Source organism: Podarcis raffonei, chromosome 10, assembly GCF_027172205.1.
Source record: "Podarcis raffonei isolate rPodRaf1 chromosome 10, rPodRaf1.pri, whole genome shotgun sequence".
Taxonomy (NCBI): Eukaryota; Metazoa; Chordata; class Lepidosauria; order Squamata; family Lacertidae; genus Podarcis; species Podarcis raffonei.
Window position 1 is genome coordinate 23,951,124 of NC_070611.1, and position 23,724 is coordinate 23,974,847.

The 23,724-nt window shown below is 39.3% G+C and overlaps 1 protein-coding gene across 5 annotated transcripts in view; it reads right to left on the minus strand.

Annotated features, from left to right (window-relative positions):
- The window catches only part of MDFIC (MyoD family inhibitor domain containing), a 45,315-nt gene extending 22,684 nt beyond the window's left edge, over window positions 1-22,631 (minus strand). Inside the window, exons 1-4 of one of the 5 annotated variants that reach the window (XM_053407394.1) lie at window positions 22,520-22,631; window positions 22,293-22,336; window positions 21,778-21,960; window positions 13,878-14,009 (exon numbers count right to left, since the gene is read on the minus strand). In XM_053407394.1, coding sequence (XP_053263369.1) covers window positions 13,878-14,009; window positions 21,778-21,871 — 226 coding nt within the window. In that variant the 5' untranslated portion in view covers window positions 21,872-21,960; window positions 22,293-22,336; window positions 22,520-22,631. Of the gene's footprint in view, window positions 1-13,877; window positions 14,010-19,509; window positions 19,666-21,777; window positions 22,029-22,292; window positions 22,445-22,519 lie in introns of those variants that run through there. The other 4 variants (XM_053407393.1, XM_053407396.1, XM_053407397.1 and 1 more) reach the window with 4 other exon arrangements.
- Window positions 22,632-23,724: the final 1,093 nt, after the last annotated feature.

Sequence of the window (23,724 nt, forward strand, 5' to 3'; positions counted from 1 at the left end):
TCAAGAGATAAATTCTGCTCCCAAAGTACTCTTATTTCAGTAACATTAACATACAACTTTTTAGCTGACTGGCTTTAGAGTATTCACATATGATATGTAGGTCAAATCAAAAGTGAATAAAACCCCCAAATGTATTAGTTATACCAATTTAAATTTATTTTAACTTTATTGATAATTTTTCACTGGGGAGACTTGAATCTTATGGTTAAAATACACTTGAAACCAATTAGGAACCATATGACTGCATTCTAGTATAAAGAATAAAAAGCATTTGACAGTTTTAAGATTAAGCCACAACCATTCAGTTTAAAACAGCAATGTTTTTACCTTATTTTTAAAGGTTGTGTATATCTTAAAGAAAAGAAAAGAAAAGCGTAATGCGGGGAACGACACAATGCTTTCTTAAAACACAGTGATACCCAGGGACTTTCACTCTCCCTTTAATGATCCGCTGCTCTCATTCAGCTGTCTTTCTTTCTTTTTTTTCAAATCTTTACATATGTGACAGCTCTGAAAAGTAGACCATAGACCATCTGGCATTTTCAGAGGTGTAACTTGTGCAAATTCAGCTCTACTGGGAACACAATGCTATCTCCTGCCTGCGTTATAAAAGATACAATAGAATGTAGAACTTATGAGTTGTTTTGAATTATTCATTTTTTGCCTGTATATTCAAGAAATTTTACAAACTCTGCATTTTGTACTACATAATCACATGCGTTAAAGGTACAAAGAAACTTTTTGACACCTCTTTTCTACAGAAAGATGGCATTTTGTTTGATATGTGAACATTCAGTGTCTGTTATATCATTCTAAACAGACCATGTGCTGCTACAAAAGCCCCCATTTTGCACTATGTATGAGCAAAATTTTATTCTTGTTATTCAGTAACTAATTCAATACACATCAATATTTCCAGTACTAGATTTATGAACATTCAGCAGCTTAAATCCAGGATGGCATTGGTCACCAACTCGTGTGTGTGTGTGTATCTCACAACATAGAATGCTACCTTGTTAAATATCCACAATGAATAGTTTTAAACTGTCTTAAGAAATACTGTTCTTCCATGGTTAAAATGTTCTTAGAGTGCAGCAAAACCAGTGGATTTAGGTCAATCTTTTATACAGTGTTAATACTAGAAAATTTTCACCAAGAATGATAAGTATTGGATTAATGATTCAATAGAATGAATCACTTTTGATAGAAAACTAGCAGATAATGTAGCCAGTAATAACTATACATGAATCTGCTGCCTGTGGAAAAGCAATAAAAAGGCAATATATTGCTACAGCATATAATCTATTAGCATGTTTCACTGCAGTACTGTCATTGGCCTCTTCATAAAGCACACCTTAATATAATAACTTTTGTGTTACTTAACCAACTTTACACAGTAATTTAATTGTAAGGTTAGTAGATAGCATAAAATAGTTCCAGGAATTTAACATGTATTTATTACTAAAATTTTGGAGACTTGGAACGAAGTGATTACACACGTTCTTATTCTGATTTCAAACTTGCTGCAATTTCCAGCTGACAAAAAAGTATCGCTTGAATATATTTTGTGAACTGTGTTTATATAGACAGACTTCTTTTCATTGCACACAGACACACAATTTTCAAACAAATTAAAACTATTTTCAAACACTAATTAATAAACAGCTATAAGGACTGTGAATTGCACCATGGGCAGAATTCAGTTTTCAATATATGAGGGCACAAGTGCAAAAAAATGAGCAATGCAATGCAATAATCAAACAAGTATGTTCAAACAATGACATACTTAATTTATGTGGGTTATTTTGAGTTTGATTTAAATAATTTATACCTGTGAAGTTGGAAATATGTGTGCAATGTTTGTGTTATTTATTTCAGAAAAGCTATTTAAATTTTGAATACGCAAATTAGTTTTTTTACATATTGAATAAAATTAAAATACTCCATGAAGAATTTGAGATACCTAGATATATAATATAAAAGCAATTAACAAGCACTCTATCCATCAGAATAATAATAAACATTTATACAGCTATTGTTTTGAGTGTGCCAAGTACTCTTTCTTAAAGGTCCCGGGCCCTAAGGAAGCCAGACTATACTCTACTAGGGCCAGGGCTTTTTCAGTGATGGCTCTGACCTGGTGGAATGCTCTGTTCCACGAGACTAGGGCCCTGCAAGACTTGATCTCCTTCCTCAGGGCCTGTAAGAGACAGAGCTTTTCCGCCTGGCCTTCAATTTGAATAAGCCTGATCCTCTATTCCCTTTCCCCCTTTCCTCTTCTATGAAGAAACCCTTTCTGGGAACCCACATTTAAATTCTTCCCTGGTCTCCTTGCTGGCCCTAGTAGGACCAACTTGGCCAGTTAGCCCTGGGGATCATTTGATGTCTACTGACTGGGTCCCCCCCCGCCGGAATGATTCCTGAATATTTGAATTTTATTGATATTGATGCTGCATTTCATGTTGTATTTTATGCTGTTTTTAAGTCGCATTTTAATTAATGTTTTATATTTGCTGTTAGCCACCCTGAGCCTGGTTTTTAAACCGGGAAAGGCAGGGTATAATAAAAAAATATCTATCTATCTATCTATCTATCTATCTATCTATCTATCTATCTATCTTCCTTCCTCCTCCTCCTCCTCTTCGTATCACAGGCTTGGAGTTGCTGTCTGGCCAGCCCAGGATCTCCAGCCCCAGAGATGTGACTTTGGTGGTGCTAACACAGTGGTTTGACTTCAACCCCAAAGGCACACTCCACTGTCTCTCAAGACAGACGGTGCCCTTAATATATATGTTGTGTGTGTGTGTGTGCGTGTGTGTGTGTATGTGCATGTGTGTGTGCATGAACATGTTAGGGTGGACTATTGGTACGATCATCTATTACAGGAACCTGCTATGAAAATAACTATATTGGGATTTGCTCCACACAGCATCCCATAAGCAATGTTCAAAATGAAATACAAATTACCATGCTCCTTTCAAAATCAATATAGTATCCACATGCAATTTCGTTTCATGCAAGGGCTAGGGTTGGAAAATGTATTGTTTTTTGATAGCAGAACATAGGGCTCCCTTGGATGAACGTGCAAAGGAAATGGGAGGGAATCTATTAGGTTAGTATTAGTCTGAATTTTTCATTTATCCCTTAAAGCATTAATTGGACTTGATACTTAGAACTGTGAAATATTTTGTCAAGCTGGATTTATAATATACTATGGAGGGTAAAAGTTATGTTTGAATCAGGAAGTCATCTTTTTATTTCCTGTGCCATGCTAAAAATCCATCAACACCTTACACGATATGGACTATATAGTATCAAATACATTCATTGTAGAAGAATTGCCAGCCAAATCTATGCAACCACTAGCTTGAGGAGAGTTTGTGAAGTTTACAAATGTTTCCAGTGTTCTGTAAGTTAGCCTAAATTTGTATTATACATATTCTGAAACAGGTCCTCCATTTTGGTTTTTCAAAATGTCTGTATTAAGCCATAAAGATACAGTATCAATAACAATGCAAACTTTTACGAACTCTGATTAGCCTCCTTTTAATTCTTTACTGGGTAGCTATGCACAACCATCTGGAATATTAACATTCAAGTTGCAAGATATACCTCTGAGTCAACCTGTAAAGTGGCTTTTGTCAGCAATTATTTTTGAATATTTCCTAGGAAATAAGTAGCATATACTGCACCTTCTACATCACAGAAGGCATACATTAACTAAACAACAAGAAATGATCAAGGTACAATCCATCTTTTTAAAATCAATTTTTCATGCTGAATTTTTAATACCATGCTGACTTTACAAAGAAACTAAAGTACCAACTATCAGCCATCAACTATTTCTTTGGAACCTCCTCATGTTTTACAAGAAATACATCATTATGAAACAGGATTTCCTTTGTGAAGAAATACTCCAGCAAAATTGCAAGTAGATTTTTTTTCCAGAAGGTTTACTGAAAATTCCTCGCTAAGACAGCCCAGAACTCCACTTACAGGATGCAAAAAGGATATTTCATACCATTGTTCTCACTCTACTTAAAGCATTTTTGCAAGGCATCCCAAGAACACACCCTTTGTGCTGAGATCCTTAAGTCAGAAGAATTTCAACTCTCCACTGCAAAAGCTATCTGTACTTCTAAACAAATATCAAATGTGATGGAAGTTAAAACAAACTTGATGCTTTCATAATACAAATTGGAACCCAAGGAAAAATAAAGTTTCATTGGGGCTATAGGTAAAGGTAGTTATTATTCTGCATATTCTGGTGCATGGTTTTCTAATAAAAATAATCAAATATAGAAATTCAGGTAGATAGCCGTGTTGGTCTGATGCAGTTGAAATAAATTTTAAAAAATAAAAAATTGTCCAGTAGCACCTTAGTTGGTCTCTAAGGTGCTACTGGACAATTTAAAAAAAAAAAAATCAAATAGAAAGAGAAAGTGTTAAAAGCAGGCAGATATTCCAAGGGCAAAAGGACAGAAGTTTACATATCCCCTTTATATGTACTAGCCATTATAACTTAAGCAGGTGCCCCCGAAGTTTATCTGGGGTTTTGCTCAAATGCAGTATAGGAAACTTGGTTCTGCACTCCAAAACATGTATTTTGATAACATAATTTATTTTCACCAAATCACTTATCTGCAATCAGTTTTGAGAAGAAATGGGTGCTGTGTAAATACACTGAAACATAAGATCACCTTATACAGTGGTACCTCTGGTTGCGAACGGGATCTGTTCTGGAGGCCCATTCGCAACATGAAAAGAACGCAACCTGCAGTGCTGCGTCTGTGCACGTGTGGGTTGCGATTCACCGCTTCTGCACATTCATGTGATGTCATTTTGCGTGTCTGCGCATGCGCGAGCGGCGAAACCCGGAAGTAACCCTTTCCGGTACTTCCGGGTCGTCGCGGGACGTAACCTGACAGAACGTAACATGAGGTATGACTGTATCCCCCTCTTTCCTTACTCTCTGCATTAGTCTCTCTCATTTCCCTAGCCTTCCTGTCTTTTTCTTTGCTTTTTTTGGTTATTTTACCTCCCTTCCAATCTGTCTCTTTCCCCCACAACCATTATCATTTTCCATCCCCTTTGTTCTAGCTCTGAATTTACTGTTTCAAGCATGGGTTGGACTGGGTGATATATAAGGGCTCACCAACTCTATGGTATGCTTACACTTGGCCCGTCTATGGTTTCTACCTACTAGCCAGTTCCAGGAATGATGCACAAGGGCCTAAGAGACATAAGGCCCAGGTGGTCTCCTCAGGCCATTTTATCCCAATCTAGTATAAATGAAATTCTCAACCAGCACACAACCATTTTGCCAGGAACTTTCTGAAAACAGAATGGAAGTTTAGGATTCAGCCCTTGTATTACCAACAGGAAAATAATATCTGAAATGTAATCTTAGTAGCCATTTAGCTTCAAGAAAGAGCGGCCACAATAAGCCCATGTGTGAGTTGGGCGTTCTCTTCATGGCAAGCTATGAAATGCCAGTAATGAATACTAAAGTTGTGTTACCAGATGATGGGGAAGAAATCACTGTATTTGTACCTCTAGTTTTGTACATTTTCATAGCACTTAACTGGAACCACTAATTTTATGACCAATTACAACAGTGATCAACATTTTATAACACTAATTTATAGTCTCCCTAACATTTTATGCATTAGTATTCTTGATCAGCATCTTACACCTTCATTAATCACATTATCAAGGGTGTTTTGTTTTCTGTCACATAAAAATTTATGAGGTCTCAGGGCAAGGCAGGTGGTTATTCCTCTAAGGGTTTTTTCCCATTCAGTTTCCTCTTTACATACCAGAACATGTTCCTTTATTTTTTGTTTTCTCAGTTAATTTGTTTTATGACAGTGCTTTAGGTTTATAATGCTAAAATACTATACCTACTAGACCATTACTCACAAGCACTGCAAACAACACTGGACATGCCAGAAATGCTATCAAAGGTTCCAGCAGCTTGGTGCTTGTTCAGAAGGGACTGCATTATTAACTCGTTATCATTCGTTTTTGCTGTGGGGCTTCCAGGATAGTGATGTGGAGCCACATCACATATTGTCTGCATTGCCACCTCCTGACACTGACAAAGGGAGACTAGCACATGGATGGCCAAAATGGTGCCCTTACAGATGTGGGGGCAGCAGGGGCAGGCTTGGCTGGCCACAATTGGCATCACTTTCACAAACATGTCTGGGGAGGGTGTAGGCTTTTAATTGTTGCGGGCAAACCACATTAAATAAATCAGTCTTCTAAAACTTTAATTATCCATAGGTGATAAGGAAGTCCATGTAGGCAGGTAGAATTTTTTATATATGGTTAGGTGTGCAGGCTAGCAGGAGGCAGTGTTGCTTTTCCACCAGACCAGTTGGGTCCCATGCTGGCCACAGAGGAGGATACCCCTGCTTGTTCCATGATCAGCAAGATGAAGGATGAAATTAATATTTTTATATTTACTTGCCATAAGCAGATGCTTCAAATTTAGTAAAGGGTTATATCCAACCTGTTGTGTTCCACTCGTACAACAGTGCTCTGTTTTCTCTGTGCACCCCCAAAATCTGCTTCAAATGGTCCTTCTCTACAGCTGATTTTGAGGTTACATAGGGGCCTGGAGATGACAGGAGAGGACAATGCGGTTCCACTGCATGCATGGAAGTCTGCAGTGCCTATGGAACTGCAATGTTGGGTGCACTACTATATTTCTGGCAAAATTATGACTTAGTACTGTATTATTTAATACAAAGAACTTAGCACACAATATTTATATTTATGACATGAAAGATATTCTAACAATACTACTAAAATAATTCCTATGAGTACTCTTGACCATGGATTGCAAAGATAAACTTTCCTAAAAACTTATACACTTTCTTACCTAAAAGGAAGTCAAGTGTAGCTTATTTGAAATCAGTGCCAAACACTTTAGATACAATACTGGTTTTTCAACTCCTCTCTCTCTCTCTCTCTCTCTCTCTCTCTCTCTCTCCCCCCCCCCAAATGGTTAAAGCACTTTTCTTACTAGACTATAGAGTTTCATGTCCCTTATAAGCAGTGACCACAAGGTTTCAAAACTGAGAAAGAAAAGAAAAACACCAGTCATCTTGCTCTTGTAAATTTGTAAAAGAACATTCACAAAGGAGATGGCAAAGACAGCCATAATGGGATGAAATTATCCATGCTATTTTCCCCCCCAAGCAAGTTAAAATTCTGATCCTCCTCTCAGTTCACAGAAGAAGATATAAATCTCTATGAAATCATTATGCTCCCATAGTTTCAATATAGCGGAGGCCAGAGGTACTCAGAAGTCCTTATCTTGTGGAATTAACTGAATGGGCACCAAATATCAGCAGAGCTTTTTGCTTTATTTTCAACATTGTAAAGATATGCCATGATAAAATACATGCAGCATTTTTATTTTTACAAAAGACAACAGAATACTTCAATTAAAAATGCTCCTCTCCCTTTCAGAAATGTATAGAACAAAACAACATTGTCCTGTTAGAGCTTATTTAGCGCATACCACATTTACAAATATTTCCAACATAACTAATGTTTTTGTATGAAATTTGATTATTTTTCAAAAACACTTTGTACATGGAAAAATGTTTAACACACACAGTTGCTACAACCATGTGTAAATATTTTCCTATATTTCCTATTTTTATTCAATAACTTTCCTTTCCCCTTCCAAACTTCATGGAGGAGAATCTACTGGTGAAGCCATTAAAAGAATCATAATTCTATTTTATTTTTTTAAGGTCGAATACAGTCATATCTTGGATCCCAAATGCCTTGGTACTCGGACGTTTTGGCTCCTGAATGCTGCAAACCCAGAAGTGAGTGTTCAGGTTTGCGAACCCGAACGACCGACAGGACTTCTGCGGCTTCCGATTGGCTGCAGGAGCTTCCTGCAACCAATGAGAAGCTGTGCTTTGGTTTCTGAACGTTTTGGAAGTCGAACGGACTTCCGGAATGGATTCCGTCTGACTTCAAAAGTACGACTGTAATTGGAGTGTTCTTATCTTCAGTGCCCATGTATGCAAGTATTTTCACATAGAACATAACTCTACCCCAGTTCCATTGTGTGTGTGTGTGTGTGTGTGTGTGTGTGTGTACATGCACGCGCGAGCACACACAAATCCTCACACTCCATATCAAGCTATTATGTGCCTTCTACAATTCACATCCAGCCTTGTCTTCTCCCCTCCATTGAGTCACACAAGCTCCCATTCCCCATAGCAATCTTGATGGGATACTGCCGCACTCCGTGTACCACGGCAGAGAAGCATTAGTCCCATTGTTTTCAGGGCTTTATATTTATAGCACAGGGACACAGCTCAAGTTGTGAATATTTCTAAGTGAAGTACTCTTCACACATACTGAACTCCCTCTAGCTCAAAAAGGAAAAGGCTTAAAGCCACACATAATATGCAATATATGCCTGCATTTCCAAGTACAAATTATAAGTAGCAGCAGTTCCAACTCTCATGCCCTAAGCAAAATATAATTACTCAGCTCACCACAAAAGTGAAAGAAACCAGGTCTGCTATCCTCCTCCTTACATCCTTAAGAGGCAACTCTTAACCACAATATCTCTACATTTTAAATTTAAACCATAACACAGCTCCAACTGATACTAACTATAAATGTTCTTAAAAACAGTCTCCAGCCCTGGAAGAAGTGCCAGAGAAAAGGCCTCATGGACTAATACCACCTTCTAAAGTCAGAAGTGGACAAAATTACTGGATTCCACTCCAGTATAGTATTAGTACTGAATAAATGAATTCATTGGCAATTCCAGAGGTGCATCTCTGGAATCTTTCTCATAGCTGAATTCCACTCACTAAAAATTTGCAGTCTTTAGATACATAACAGGCTGTATATTCATGCACTGGAGCCTCCTGCCCCAACTTGACACAGTGACATCAAGTCCTGTCATGCAAGAGGCCTCCATATCTATTTGGCAAGGTCTACAACATTTCCCAAACCTCCAGATGCATGACAACACAGTCAAATTCTGGTAGATCTCCAGCCAGGTTCAGTGTGGTTCCGAGGCAAGTGAAATGCAAAACCCATATATGTGAGAGTCTGTCACTATCTATATACCACTATGAAGTGTAGACTTATATCTGAAAACTGAATTAAATCAGCTATGCAGCCACTACCCATTCTAGTTAACCCTTGGTACACAGACAGATGTAGGCAAGGTTGCTTTTGTTCATAGTTATGTTCAAGGACAACCTGCAGAGCACACAAATACAAAGCTATTCCATTCAGATATATACCTTATATATACTCGAAGAGAGCACTATTCTCATATACAGTGGTACCTCAGATTAAGTACTTAATTCATTCCGGAGGTCTGTACTTAACCTGAAACTGTTCTTAACCTGAAGCACCACTTTAGCTAATGGGGCTTCCTGCTGCCGCCGCGCCAGCGGAGCACGATTTCTGTTCTCATCCTGAAGCAAAGTTCTTAACCTGAAGCACTATTTCTGGGTTAGCGGAGTCTGTAATCTGAAGCGTATGTAACCTGAAGCGTATGTAACCTGAGGTACCATTGTAGATGGTAGTAAGATGTATCTGTGAGTATTTACCACACCATTTTTGTTTAAAATATCTTGTGCTACTGAAGGACTGATTATTTTGGAGATGGCTAACATTTTAAACCATCTTACGCCTTTATAATTTGGCAAAGTATCTTATTTTGTGTTTCAAATGCTAAATATGGTTAATTGAATATATCATTATTCTAGAAAATTGCAGACTATCACAATGCCAGTTCACTTACTCCACAGTATTATTTCAGGAAAGGTGTGGGCAGGTTCTTTTTTTTGTATGCTATACACAGGCAAGCTTCTTTGAAATATACTGGAACCAAATGGAAACATACATCTTAACATAAAATGCAGCTTTATTTCTGGTAGGTTCATAAGGATGCATTACAGCTACGGGGCGGGGAACGATTTAAGTAATATTCGCTTCAAACAATATATTGCTTTATGTACTTTATTTAGAAAGCATCAAAACTTTAGTTGCTGATTGGAGTTATGGAGAGATTAACAAGGAAAGGACAGTGACAAATAATTAGGACTTTCCCTTGTTAAGATAATGATCTTCCGACTTGGGGTTCATATTACCTAAAACTTTTTGGATTAATGACTGAACATGCAGCATAATCGTGTGCATGTCTACTAACAGGCAAATCCCACTCTGCTCACTGGACCCTGCACCCAGGCAAATGAGCATCAGATTGTTCATACATAATAAAAATAGCAAACATCAGTCTTAGGCAGGAAAGCAAAGTTATTCCCTCAGATAACACACTGCCTGTAGATTTAGTCCTCTTTAGAATCATCACTATTAATATGACCAACACTTTTTGAACAATTAGAAGATAGTAGCCTCGTGTCCTTTTCTTAGATTTAAGTTCAGTATATATGGGTAATTCTTAATACAAAGCTTGATAACACTGACAGTTCTTTCTCATTCAAGCACTGGTTCCAGTTGTCTGAAAACATTCATTCAGTCAGTCATTCAATTTGTATGCCGCTTTTTCACACACACAAAATCACGCTCAAAGAAGCTTACAACAAAGAAAACAGGAATACATTTCAAACCAACACTACAAAAATAATTTCAAAATAACACAGCAAAACAATAGCAAATATAACAGCCATACAAAAAGGCACATTTAAATACTATAAATTTAACAAGATTAATAAAACATGCAGCATCCAATAGCAAAAATAACAAGGGAGCTTCACGGTTTCACCTTAGTCCTAGAAAGACCCCTCCCATGATGTTGCAGAAGCGTCTTATAAGGGGTGGGGTAGCTGGAAACACCCCATTATATAAAACATCATGTAATTGAGCAATGAAAGTCCTGTACATTATTAAAATCACTCTTTGAAAGCTATCACATCATCTGACTGGATAAATAACTTTGGCACAAAGTAGCTTTCAGTATATTTTCTGTTGGGCCTCAGTGTAAACTAACCCAATAAGGAAACTCCACCTAAGAGCTGAGAATGCAATAGAGATTTCACACAAGCAAGGTATTATCTGATATGACTGATCATGTGAATCAGTCCTAAATGCGGAGCCCCTCAGAGAACAATTCTCTAATGCGGACACTGAAAAAACTACCACTTCAGTTTCTCTAGCACTGTGGGGGATTTTTATTTATTTTTATTTTAGTACATTAGTGCATTACCTTGAAAGGTGCTTGTTTTACATTTTTTATGGCTTGGGTTTACCAAATTTCTCCACTTACTGAATAGAGCACAACATATCCCAGAAGTTTATCCTCCCCGCTCCCTCCAATATGGATAAAAATACCCCTTTCCAGAAAGAACAAGGTGGATGTTTAGTGAAGAAGAGGATAAATTTGAAGCTGAAATGATGGATGGCAGTGACCTTTCTATCTGTAAAACTTCAGCATATAATAGGCTATTTAATCTTGAGAACTGGATTATTATTAATCAATTATTCATGACAGTTTGAATATATGGGAGATGCTTCTTGTTTTCTTAAATATCACAAAGCTGAAGTCCTGTTTGAGCAACAGGAAGATTAAATCTGAACAAGTCTACAAGACCCATGCCTATTGCTCCTTCAACTTCTATTGCTTATTGCTATAGAATATCGAACAAATTGTGCTGAATTAACTCCTACTATGGTAATTTTGCAGTAATGTGTCATTCAAACAAAGAAAAATAATGGAAAAACAAGTATATCGGTGGAATTTGGCAGAATAGGCTATGTTCTTATGTGAATGGTGACAATGGAATCAGACAGCTTCTCTTTTCAAGGAAAACGTCTCGTAAGATCCTAAAGGTCCTCAAATTAAACGCTGAAATGATTGGCTGCATAACATTCCACTTTGAAGGGTGAAAATAGCAAAGCATGATGTGACAATAGTATGTTTACTTGCATTAGTACTCTTCATGGATACAACCCTAAGTTTGCTTCTCATTTTTTAATTTTTAACTTCTCTTAATTTACTAGGAAAATGTCAATTTTAAAGAAAACACAAGGAAGGAATCGTTGAACGAATTAAATACATGAAGCCTGGAGAAGAGACAACTAAGAGGAGATGTAACAGTCATCTTCAAATATCTGAAGGGCTGTCACATACATGATGGACCTTATTTATTTTCTGCTGCTCTATGGAAAGGGTGAGGAATCTCAGGCCACAAGGTCAAAAGCAGCTCTTCAGGTCTCTGTTTGGCCCTCAGCCAGGGTTCTCCTTAGGTCATGTACCCTCTTCCCAGGCCTCTGTGTCCATCTTAAGTGGTTTTGCCTAGATGGAATATGCTCATGAACATTGATGATGCCTCTTCTTGCTAATACCTGGAAGGAGAAGTGGGATAGAATCATGGACCTTTGTGAGGCTGGAATGTATCCTACTGTGGAAAGCAAGTGTCATATCCACTTTTGCTTCTCACTATGCCCGTCAGTGGTATGCAGCCCCTGGAAAGCTGCTTATGAAAGAATGCAGCTCTCAGGCTGAACAAAACTCCCCAGGCCTGATCCACAGGGTAGAAGCTGAAGCAAGGTGTCCAAATGACAAGAACAAGGATTAAGACTGAACATTAAGAAGAACTTCCTGACAGTGTTAAGCTGTTTAACTGCCCAAAAGTTATTATCTTGCTGTATATATATTTTTTTACAATAATAAGAAAAACGAAACATCTGGAAACATTTATAATGGGAAAGCTGAGAAGACTTATAACAAACAGAGCAATATTTGAAACTGCGTAGGTGGATAAACAATCCATTTGGAAGGAGAAAAAAATATCGAGTCATTAAAGCAGCAGTAAACAGAAAGCAAGGCTCTTGTTAAAATTATGATGCGTATTATGTTCAATGCAATACAGAAAAGCAAGTTCCTTGGCAAATCAGTCTTACTTACCAGTTCTTATTTTTTTTCAGATAATTGCTTTGTATGTCCTCAATCCAAAATGTTTACTTTTGACTGATTCCATTTTCTACACAATGGAACACTCATATCTTTTAATTCCAATGCAGTTTTACTAGACCATTAGGGAAGACCCATCAAGAACATGTGCTGCACGAAACATGCAAACTATGATTCCAATCTTCTAAAGCCACTGATGCAGAAGTGAAGATTTTAAGCATAAGACAACTTCCTACATACACTGCACTTTTCTGCACACCCCCATTTATTGTTGTGAACATCCCTGTTCACTGCAAACCTGGAAATTAGGAATGTAAGAATCTGCTGGATCAGGCAAACACCCCTTTCTAGGTCCAGCATCCTGTTCTCACAGTGGCCAACCAAATGCCTATGGGAAATCCACAAGCAGGATTCGACAGGACTGGCCCTATATTATCCCATCTGTATGAGCGGGAGACAGGCACAAGCAGATAACTGGTGCCATAAAGACTAGCTACTCACGGAGATCAGGCTGGATGAAATTTGAATTTATAACTTGAAAACTTGAATCACTGCCTTCTGTAGAGAATCTGAAGGCACTCTCCTCTCTTCCTAACACACAACAAGACTGACAAATCTCAAGATTGTTCAAAAGGCATTTGCTTTCCTTGGAATTAATGGAAAACAGCATTATGGGATCTTAAAATAATAATTGCACAGATGCGCTGCCTGACATGGTATAATGCATGTTTGCTCAAGTCACAAAAACAGCTTGTTTATCTCTCGGTAGTCTTTGATGATGAAGACTGACAGAAATCATCCCTGAGAAGAAATTCTATTGACACACATTACAGTTCTACACAAATGCATTTGACACAGATTTAGCTACATCAACAGTCAGTACAAGATTACACTAAAAAGGCAAGTCTAAACAGCAGCAATTAGTTCTGGAAATACTTACTTCTGATGAGGTCATCACCAGTGCAATTCCCCCAGACAGGCTGGTCCTCTGTATCTACTTGTATATTTGGGTTATTTGAAGGTTCTCTGATCTCTCTCTCTCCTAGCGCTGTTCTTCCTCTATCACATTTTTCTAAACAACAACAAAGGATTACACTATAAGCAATTTAAGAAGATTTACCCCTTCCTTTCCAAGCTGCTTTATCAACAAGAATTTACCAACCCGTTCTCTTATAAATTGTTCATGGCTAAACTGCAAGAGATAAGTATTAGCAAAGAGATTAAGGATAACTAAAATTATCTAACAATTGTTCTCCCAATTTATTATTCAGTTGCAGTAAGTTAAGAAAACTACTTCTCCTTCTGTCCTAACCATTCCCACACTGAAACACACGAAGGGGTAAAGAGACTTCACGCTTGTGGGATCTGCTTTGGTGGTGGTGGTTATTACTTGATCTCGGAGTTCCGCAAGCTGGAGCCAAGTGTTTGCCTAGTGGCTCAGAGGTCCAGACATACTGTTAGAGTTAATGAAGGGTAAACAGTATCTTAGAACATATGCTTAGCACAGGAATTTATTTTGAGAACCAAAACCAAACTCTCAGTCTCAGCCTTTTCATACAAAAATCCACTCCAGGTTTTCCCCTTGGTTTTCTTTTCTTTGTAGTCTAACTGAGAGGGTGAGTTTTATGTGGAATCTACACACATATAAAAAAAAGTTCTGAAAACGCTTTTTTAAAAAAGCGTTTTTAAAAATACATTGAATTTTCCATAAGGCTCACCATCGCCATCTAGTGTCACATTGTATATTGCACTTAAAACACACTTAAAATGTTTTATTTGCAGCTGTATAGCGGAGTCCTTAGTTGTTGCTATTGTTAAACAGCTGGAAACCTTTGCCACCTACTGTAAAAATGATATCATTTTCAAGTATTATTTTATATACTTAATTAAGGATTTCTGTACCAGTATTTACAAAATGGTCACAGGGTGTTCCACAATTTTTAAAAAAATGCATAAATACCCAATATAAAACATTTAAATAGCAAAATAAATTATCAGCAATAGTATCAGCAGGCCAGTAGAAGTTCCAGCTATACTGTAATTCTGTAATATCTATAGTTTCACATCTGTGTACTAAATTAAATCAATGCCATAGAGGTCATTCCAAAGTGTTGAAGCTGATACTGAGAAGGCCTTATTAGATACTCTCTCATTTCTTACATCCTCAGTTGAGAGAAACACCAAAAGGCCAATCTGCTGGTCTTATAAAGTGTTGGTCACATGGGCAAGACATGTTAGTATGGCAAGCAACCCCACTGTTTGGCTCTCCTATGAGATCTCCCTCATTCCAACATCACTGATCACATGGGATGAAACCTCAAAACCCCTCTGTAACACAGGACCGGCTCTGTGTTATTGGAAAGCACTGGAGTTATGTACAATTAAAAACTTTGAACCTCCAAAGTTCTTCACAGTCCATTTGAAAACTTAAACTCCAAAGTACTTTGGCCAGAATTACAAGAAAGGGTGAGTCATGCTGCACAGATACACACTCTCTCTCTCTCTCTCTCTCTGTGTGTGTGTGCATGTATGTATGTTGTTGTTTAGTCGTTTAGTCGTGTCATATATGTATGTATATACAGGGTGAGTCCTTTAAAAGAGGCCCCATGGATACACAGTACACATGTTCCACGGGGCCTCTTTTAAAAAACTATATATATATATATATATATATATATATATATATATATATACACACACACACACAGAGAGAGAGAGAAGCTGAAGATTTCTGATACACAGAAAAATAATGTTACATTCATATATCTAAATTTTAAAAAAGGACCAGTCATATGAACAAAATCCTATTTAATAAAGCAATTCCAGATATCTTTATGTGGCCAACTTTTGAAGTACTTTCCAGCCTACATACATCAGCGATTACACAAATACCCCCAATCTGCACTATTTTAGAATTGGCAAACATAATTAAAGGGAAAGCAAATTTTGCATAAACATTTTGAATTTAGGAAGTGCATTTTAGATACTTTCATGGCCAACCTTTAGATATGTCTAAAGAGCTGTGATTGATGACAGATCTTTCTTTAAAGGTTCCATGGCAGGTGGTCTCTGTGGTGCAATGGATCAGTGCATCTGGCTGTTAACCAGAAGGCTGGTGGTTCGAGCCCACCTAGGAACGGCTGCGGGCAGGATTCCTGCATTGCAGGGGGCTGGACTAGATGACTCTTGGGGTCCCTTCCAACTCTACAATTCTATGATAAAGAGCCATGTCATATTTCAAAGTAAAAAGCTGTTTGCCTTTTTAGCATTGCAATGACTACAGCAGAAACTTCAAAGGAAATAGCAACTCTATTGCATTTGCCCATACCGCATCACTCGGTTCAAAGTTCTGACTGGAAAAGAATCCGAGATCAGAAACTGCTGTACTAGGCAGACCAAGATAGTATGAGGTAAAAGCCAATGTCACTAAAGTCGTTTAGGCTTTGACTTCAGAAGAATATGCATGTGTCACCGCCACATGGGCATTAATCATCTTAACTGAAATTATGCACAAGAAACTGAATGCAGAAGTATGTCCTTGCGACATTTACACTTAAGCTTGTCGAGAAATCTTGCATTTTCTTGGCTGATACTAATAAATTCATAGCTGTGTTAGAAGCAAGAAGAACAATGTAACATAAGAGGATAATACAAGACACTATTGTCTCAAAGGGTATTACTCATCACTCAAAACTGTAGCATTTAATAAATACGAAAAATCTTAGCAACTTTTTCAACCGTTAAGAGGGGCAGGAGGGGGAATCCAATTACTCATAACATTAAAACCAGTTACCAGTAAAAGGTGGCACAAAATCTGGAAAAATTAGAGTAATTGTGAAACTCGATATTTTAGCAGTATTGATTTACTGTTATTTCTATTGGAGCACAATAGCAAAAATGTCATAGCTTTCTCTCATAAAAAGTACCTCTTTCCAAAGCATATCTGCCCATCTAAGAAACTGTGTGACGGCTATATTCCTTTCACACTTACCAACCTCAAGTTACAACCCAATTTGGAGTTGATATGCAGCAAAACACCCTTAGAAAATCACTTTGTTCACTTATCTATCATTCTCTGTACAGTATTATTAAACAATAAATAATAACCTCACTAAGTTTGAAATCCTAAACACACTTATTAGGGAAAAAGCACCACTGAACACAACAGGGCTTCCTACTGAGTAAACATGCATAAGATTGTGCTATAAATGTACCTTCTAGGACAGTGGTCCCCAGTTAGCTAAGTACTGTGGACCCACTGTTTTATAAAATCCAAGCCATGGATCCCCTGCTTTTGAATTTTTTGATACCTTTATGGTAGTTTTTGTTATGTGAACGGTGCCACAGACACCTTGAGTGGGTTACGTGGACGCCCTGGGGTCCGTGGACCATCAGTTGGGAACCACTGTTCTAGAATACTTTTAATTCACAACAGGTTACAGATCTATGAGCCCTGAGTGGCACTTTTAGGCAACTGCAACACAAGTGGGAAGCCTCTCTAACCAAAGGGGAAAGGGGGTGAGCAGGAGAAATAAAATTAAAAGACAGCTGCATCACTTTACTTGTTGCAGTTCTCCAAACTCAAAAAAGCTCCAACTCAAATCAGAACTCATAAACCTTTATAGTAAGTTACATGATGACTCAACTGTGCGTATTATGGGCTGCTGTCTCTCAAGCTTTGCAGATATTACTGACTCCTGTTAGCATCATCATACAAAGGCAAATGCAGCTGGTGATTGAATAGTACATAATCTACTCAGTGGAGGGCCATTCCATTGGCTGAATTTTAATGACAGACGAGGCCTCCACATTTCCATATTAGAGTTTGGCTCCATTTGGCTCAGATCTTGCACCCACTCCCTTGTCCTGTGCTTCAGATCTGAGCAGCCAAGGCTCAGCTCTCATCCAGAATAAGATTTTCCTCCTAATTATAAACATACCAATGTTTCAATTAATCAGTCTTTGTTTCAGGTGTTTCAGGAAGTATCTGCTTGCACTGTTTTATTTTTTGTAATGGTGAGGTCCATTAACCATTCAGAATGATAGCGTGAATGCAAGGAAGAGTGTGAAGGAGAAGGTACCAACAAATCGTTGCAAGTCTGGTTGCAGTTCCTCAGTTATGACAAGGAAGGCAGGAACTTCACAATTTGGTTTGTTATAAGTATATTTATGCCACCTTTCAATTATATTCCCAGGGCAATTTACAAAATAACATGAGAATACCAAAAAAAATAGCAAACTAAAAGCCACAAAATAATAAAATAGTTAGCAAAATTAAAACTGCATCTAAAATGTTTGGGAACATAAAAATGTATATGCCTGGCAGCAACAGGATAGTAAAGCACCTGCAGGGCAAAAATCTCTAGAAATCTCTGGGGGGGGGATCTCTGGTGCACCACAACTAAATAATAATATATGACCATGTGCTGAATACTTCTCACCACTGACTACCACCCAAACATCTGGAATTACAGAAGGTGAGTAGGTGAGGGAAATAGGATGGCAGCTTGATATCCAGAAAACACCTAATTTCATTGGCAGGCAAAAAGTTCTGCCTCCTCTCTCCACAATCACACACCCTTATGACCTTTTAAATTACATCCTCATTTCCCACTTTATACATTACTGGTGTTCATCTGCTTTTAAAGGATGTGGGTCTGCTGCACAGGATAGTTTGGGCCTAAGAAAATGGCAAAATCTTGAGGCTGATCTTTCAACTGTAGCACTAAACAGCATAAATAGATCATCTCTCTTTATACTAGTATCTAAAATGGCACTGAGATTACACATAAAATCTGGGATACAAATAACAATATATAGCTGGAAATGTAGTTTTTCTCAGTGTTGAATCATTTATGCTTGCCCTCAACATGCTTTTAATCTTGATTGATTCTAGAGTAAGCCATCCACAGTGGGGTATGCAGGGTCAAGTCACCTGATGTGTGCTTTAAAACTCTTTCTGTGATTAGACTATCCATGCCTTTTTCTCCCTGCATATGGCCAAGGTAAATGAAGAAAGAATTGGTGATTGCAATCCTGGTGTATGCCACCTTCAAATCCATTTTCCGTCATATTGGTGTCCGCTTCTGTTAAAGAAACTCAGCACCAGCCAGACTAGCCCATATCAGCGCCACTCACCCCTAACTTGCTGGAGGAGGTGCATGTCAACAGCGTCACACCAGCACATGCAGTGGACCTGTGAAAAGTGGTCACATTGTGGGAATCAATATTTGGGGGGGGGGGTTGTGCCATAACTGGACAAAACATCATTAAATCCCTGAATCCAGCTTAACTTGCTTGGGAGATAATATGAACCTGCATTTCAAACATCTTACTGGTCTGTTCTTGTTGGCAGCTAGGCCAGTAGTAGCAAGGTATTGGAAGGAGCATTTCTGGGACCGCCTACATCTGTTTTCAAATGGACACACTACACTGCAGACCAATGCAGGGTCAATCTGCAATGAACTTTTGTTTTCTGAATGAAACCAGTTTATCAAGAAGTGCTTTTCAGGGGCTAAAAATATGCAATAGGTCTAGACTGTATGTGAACTTTATCAGGAAAAAACAAATACCATAGTCTCCATTGATTCTAGAATAAAATGTTGTATGCATGAACCAACTATAACCACAGTTAACAGTTTGTTGTTGTTTAGTCGTTTAGTTGTGTCCCGACTCTTCGTGACCCCATGGACCAGAGCACGCCAGGCACTCCTGTCTTCCACTGCCTCCTGCAGTTTGGTCAAAAGTTAACAGTTTACCATGCAGCAAACCACAACCCTGGCTTAGTGTTACATACAACCAGGGATTGTGGTTTGTTTCACGCAAACAAACTATGAATGGGAAGCTTCACATCATGGTTTCTTTGATGACAACACAGCCATACAAAGAAGAATGGTTCTAATACAGATTCTACGGAAAGGAATCTTGCTTTTTTTTTAAGACCTGAGATACATTTAAGGCATCTCAAAAAGCAAGTAAGTTTGATTCTTGTTTGCATCTCCATGTGTGTTAAGTAAACGAGATGCCCATACACTGCAACAGACCATAGACAGGTTTCAAATCTGAGAAATGCTCATGGAAGTGGCCTAAGTATGTCCATACATTATATATTGTTCCTTAATAGCTCAAAAAGTGTTCCATAAAACAGCTCTGATGTTTGCAGGCATACACCCAACTCCAGATAATAAACTGGCAGCATTTTGTCATAGCTGAATTTTCTGAAAACGCTAAGCAATCCTATTTAGAATGCATTACAGAAGTCCAACCTGGAGGTCACTAGGGCATGAATGACCATGACTTTGTCCAACTTTGCCAGGGAGAGGTGTAACTTGTGCACTGGACAATACTGGTAAAAGATACCCTTAGTCACTGCCATTGTGTAAGTGGAAAAGTTACCTTAGTAACCTCTGCAGCAACTCTATGCCATACAGTTCAATCTTATGCGTGTTTTATTCAGTAAGTACCACCATGTTAAATGGAATTTACCTTCAACTTATTAAAAGGCTGCAATCAAATGTTCTTTATGAGGGTGAAAATCCCACTGATCACAGTGGGATTTACTTTAAAGTAAACCTTCCTTGGATTGGGCTGTTATTGATTTTCCCTATGAATTCTTTAGAAGTTTACTTCTGACGAAAGTTACATGGCAAGGATAGTTAAGCGCTTCTACAAGAAGAAAGGTTTGTTATTATTAACATGTATTTCTAGTGTGTCAAATTCATCCCTGAGTTTAGATTGCTGCTGCAACAATATTGCCACTATACAGTTGTGGACTAGTGTAAGTATTTATTTTGATCTTCAAATATTATTGTGCATAGTTGAGTATCATTTAAAGACAAAGTGTCAGTTCTAAATGAATAAAAACAATGAAGTGGTTAAAATACTACATATTGCCTGTAAAAGAAAAAAAATAACTTAAATGCCTCTCATTTTATTTATAGAAAAAGGTATTCCAAAATCTAAAACACTTTAAATGTTGTTAAAACACGGAAACCTTTACAATAAACAGTGTCACATGACCATCCTCCTACTTGAATGCGCTCACTTTAAACTTGTCGCCTAGTGAATCTGGAAGGCAAATTTTAAAACAAAATTGAAAGTAAACAGCCAGCTACACATAGGAGGCTGCCTTACACTGACCAACCAGTAGTCCATCAAGCTCAAGTATTGCCTACTCTGACTGGCAGCCGCTCTCCTGGGTTTCAGATAGTGGTCCCTCCCTGTCCTACCTGGAGATGCTGGGACCTTCTACATGCAAAGCAGACGTTCTACCACTGAGCTACAGTCATTGAGCTACAAACATTTTGTTGCATATATAAGCATTTTAAAGCCTATCTACTCTGGAGCAGCTGCTCAAGAGCACACTTTCAGGCAGCTTGGTAGGGAGAAGATAAAGGCCTAGCCTGAGAGCACCTGCCCCCTCCCCTCCAGTTTCAAAACTACTACTCTACAAGGCGAAAAATAAGGGGTTTGTACATATTTAGTCCGGCATTCCTCGGCCTGCTTCGGAATTTGGGAGGTGTGGCAAAAATGGCAACAAACAAAAAAATGCCAGGAGTGAAGAACAGCCAATGCATCTAGAGGAAAGCGCTGGAGAAGGAAGTGACACAGGGACACAAAACCCCTCATTTTGTGCCTGTATTGCAGAATAATTCCACCCCCCCACACACACTTTCCTAACAGGATGTAGGGAAGGTAAGCAAGCTGTAAGCGGCCTGGAAAAGGCAACACACCCACCCCTCCCCTTCCCAATGCACACAGCCTAATCTCAGCTGCATCATTTCAGCTGTTCAGCCGTCGCGGCTCTTCCCCCCCAGAAGAAAAACTTTCGAGCAACTTACCTCGAGGGAGCGAGATCAAAAAGCTGTTTTCAGCCGGAGCTGCGCGCTCTGGCCCTTCAGGCCCTGAAGGAAGAGGTTCTCTCGCTTGGGACATCTGCCAAGCTCTCTTCCTCCGAGTAATAAAGAGCTTAAACGCCCCTCTCCTCCTCCTCCTCCTCCTCCCGACAAGGCTAACTCAAGACCCTGAAGGAAGAAACAAATGAAGAAGTCTTTCAGATGGGCTTCGAGGCGCGCATTCTCTCTCACACACATATATACGTATTATCTGACTCGCTTGCAGGCAAAAAGGACGGGAGATGCGCCGCCGCCAAAGAGAAGCCCGAACTTTTTTTTTTTTTGCAAAGCAACCGGGTGCGCCGGTTTCTGCTAAAATGTAACATGCGCACAAACACATATACACACTCTCTCACTCTGTTGTTTATTTTTTAACCCAAAACACCGCGCGCGAAGAAGAGGAGCCCGCCCAAAGCTTCGGGCCGAAACAAAACAAAAGCAACCTCCTCCGGCGCCTTTACCTTGGCATTTCCTCTCAAGAAGTCCTGCTCTCTTCCTTCCCGGGCTTGGGAGGGAAAGAAGGAAGGAAGGAAATGGGGGGGGGGGAGAAATAACTTTAGCAGGAGCTCTTCTCCCAGGCCAGCCGCTTCCCCAACATCTCCCCTCCCGTTCCCGCCTCTTTCTTCCGCGCCCCCCCTCTTTCCTTTCCTCCGGCTTTTTAGCACCCCGCCCGCCCCCACCCACCCACCGGGGCAGAGGCTTAGCTTGGCCCCAGACGGAGCCTCCCAGCGCGGAAACTGGCGTCAGCTTCGGCCCGAGCGCGGCTCGCGCCCCTCCCGCCAAAACTGGGGCTCTCGCGCTCTCTTTCTCTTTCGCCCTCCCCACCCGCCGTCATCGTTTCCTCACGAAAACCGCCTGGCTCTTCTTTTCAGACTGGCAGCGCGGTACTTACTTAAAAAGACCATTATAAAAAAACCAAAAAACCCGAGCCTGGCCTGGTCCCAAAGAACAACCAGCCTGACTATAGTTGTTGTTGTTGTCCCTGAGTGGCAGGAACATTTTTTACAAGAGGAATGCACTCCGGCGGGACCTGTTGCACCTGATGGCCTTTGGGCCTCTGATATATATCAGAGCACCTATATGGCCCAGACGTGAGAAAGGTGTTCTTCAGGGCAAAGCAAAAGACCTTCTGTATACTCTACAAATGCTCTGCTTCAATGCGAATCCTCTAGGCCCAGGGAAGTTTATATGGTGTCATAAGGCTCCAGCCAGGGCCAGATTTAGGTTTGATGAGGCCCTCAGCTACTGAAGGTAATGGGGCCCTTTATATGTCCAGCTGTCCTTTGTCAGCAACAAATTGTCGCTGGTTTTTTTTGTGTTGAATATATGCTATATGGTAATTTGTGGACCTAATATGTAGGTATCTAAAGCTATTTGCGCATAACAAAATACTGTATGTATTTTATCAAAGTAATTGTTGAACTGAAATACAATTAAGAAGAAGTATATTTGGGGGCCCAAGCTATAGCTTGTTTAGCTTATATGTAAATCCAGCACTGGCTCCAGCAGTCCTAAATGCCTTCGGATTTGACATTTTTCCGGGTTACACTTTAAATTTGTTCCACCTCTAAGAGGCACAAGTAAATGTAGGAGTACAGGTGTGTGCCCCCCCCCATAGGAATGAACTCCTAGAGGCAGAGGGGGTCTTTGTCTCTCCCCAATAAATATCTGAAGGGGGCCACCACCTCGCCCAAAAAGTTGATGGGCATTGCCATTCAAATTCTGTGTGTGCACCATGTCATGTGATCGCAACTTCAAGTCTGCTAATGGAGAGGGGAAACAGTGTGTGAAGGAGTTCTAAGCCAGCTCCGGTTGGCTGTACCGCTTGAAGGGTCACTTCAGTTTGAAGAATATCCACACCGCTGGTGAAGCTGCATTCACAGACAAGGAGGT